The sequence below is a fragment of the Vicia villosa genome, linkage group LG1, assembly GCF_029867415.1.
Source record: "Vicia villosa cultivar HV-30 ecotype Madison, WI linkage group LG1, Vvil1.0, whole genome shotgun sequence".
Taxonomy (NCBI): domain Eukaryota; kingdom Viridiplantae; phylum Streptophyta; class Magnoliopsida; order Fabales; family Fabaceae; genus Vicia; species Vicia villosa.
Genome location: NC_081180.1, coordinates 6,424,427 through 6,425,899, shown reverse-complemented (window position 1 = coordinate 6,425,899; position 1,473 = coordinate 6,424,427). Strand labels below are relative to the sequence as shown.

Here is a 1,473-nt window from a genome sequence, read left to right as displayed (position 1 = left end):
CTAATTGCCAAGTGACTCTCATGCATTATCAACTGCCATCCATCACTATACTACTTAAATAATAATAATAATAATAATAATAATAATAATAATAATAATAATAATAATAATAATAATAATAATAGTAATAATAATAATAATAATAATAATAATAATAATAATAATAATAAAAATAATAATACTATATTCAATTTTATGTTGTGTTCAAACCTATTTATTCCCAATATATGAGAACCCAAAAGCTACACAATTCTCTAATTATTCTCTCACAATACTAAAATTAAACAAACTCATCAACATGGCTTCTTCTTCTCTAATATTTTTTATGATACTTTTCTCAGTATTGCTTCTAATTTCCTCCTCAGAATCCACAGAACATTTTGTTGGAGACAGTGAAAGATTATGGAAGGATCCTCTTCCATCTGAAGAAGCACTTTTCAACTGGGCTTCCAACCATCACTTCACAATCGGCGATACTATAGGTAACTATTACTGGTGCAGTTTGTTGTCCGTTTCTCCGCTATTTCTGTGCAATTTTGATTCTGATATTGATTTTACATGTATAATACTATATATGTATGCATGCATGTGCAGTGTTTAAGTATAATAGAAGATTCGAAGCGGTGCATGAAGTGACCGAGCATGACTATCGAAGGTGCATTACAAAGGGATCTCGTCACAAGGAGTTCCATGGCGGGAATACGAGGGTGGTGCTTGATAGATTGGGAGTATGGTATTTCGTAAGTGGACGAAGAAGTCATTGCTTGCGTGGGTTAAAGCTCGCAATAGTTGTTATGCCTCCGTCTCCACCTCCGTCACTTTCGATATCGCCCCCGTCACTGACAGTATCGCCTCCATCACTGACTCTTCCTCTGGCCCTGCCTGCGTCACTGTCACTGTCACTGTCACTATCACAGTCACCATCTCTATCACCTTCACTCTCACCTTCACCGTCGCCAAATTCATCTGGTGGTGGTGCCAACGGTCATGGATGCATGGTGTGGTTGGGGGTTTCAATGGTTATGATGATGTTGTTAATTTGACTGATTATGTTTACGTAATTTAAGTTGATTGTCTCTAAGCCGTGCGAAAGTTGAGCACATTTTCATTTTGCTTTTACGTTTCTTTACTTTTCATAGATGGCAAATAAAGGTTGATGTTAGTTTCTTGTTGATCAGAAGAATGTAGTGTTTTAAAATTCAAGGAGGTTATCGACTCAATCAAGAGGACTCGTTACACTCTTAATAGCCATTATATTTCTTTAGTATTAAAATGTCATAGGTTTGTTTTTACGAAATTTATTTAAATATTTGACGATATTAATATAGAGGACAACTTCTAGGGGTGTAACTAATCGGATCGGCTTGGATTGGTTTTTGGTCAAAAAAAGGTCCGAACCAATGATATTTCAATCGGTTTGGTTTGGTTCGGTTTTCAACATTTTTCATAAATGGAACCGAACCAAACTAACCG

At 35.5% G+C, this 1,473-nt stretch overlaps 1 protein-coding gene across 1 annotated transcript; it reads left to right on the top strand.

Annotated features, from left to right (window-relative positions):
* The first annotated feature begins 234 nt into the window (after nucleotides 1-234).
* LOC131600227 (early nodulin-16-like) lies at nucleotides 235-1,249 on the top strand. The gene is made up of 2 exons (XM_058872421.1): nucleotides 235-482; nucleotides 595-1,249. Exons 1-2 carry the CDS (start codon nucleotides 299-301, stop codon nucleotides 1,041-1,043), a joined length of 633 nt encoding a protein of 210 aa, XP_058728404.1. The 5' UTR covers nucleotides 235-298; the 3' UTR covers nucleotides 1,044-1,249.
* The last annotated feature ends 224 nt before the right edge of the window (nucleotides 1,250-1,473 follow it).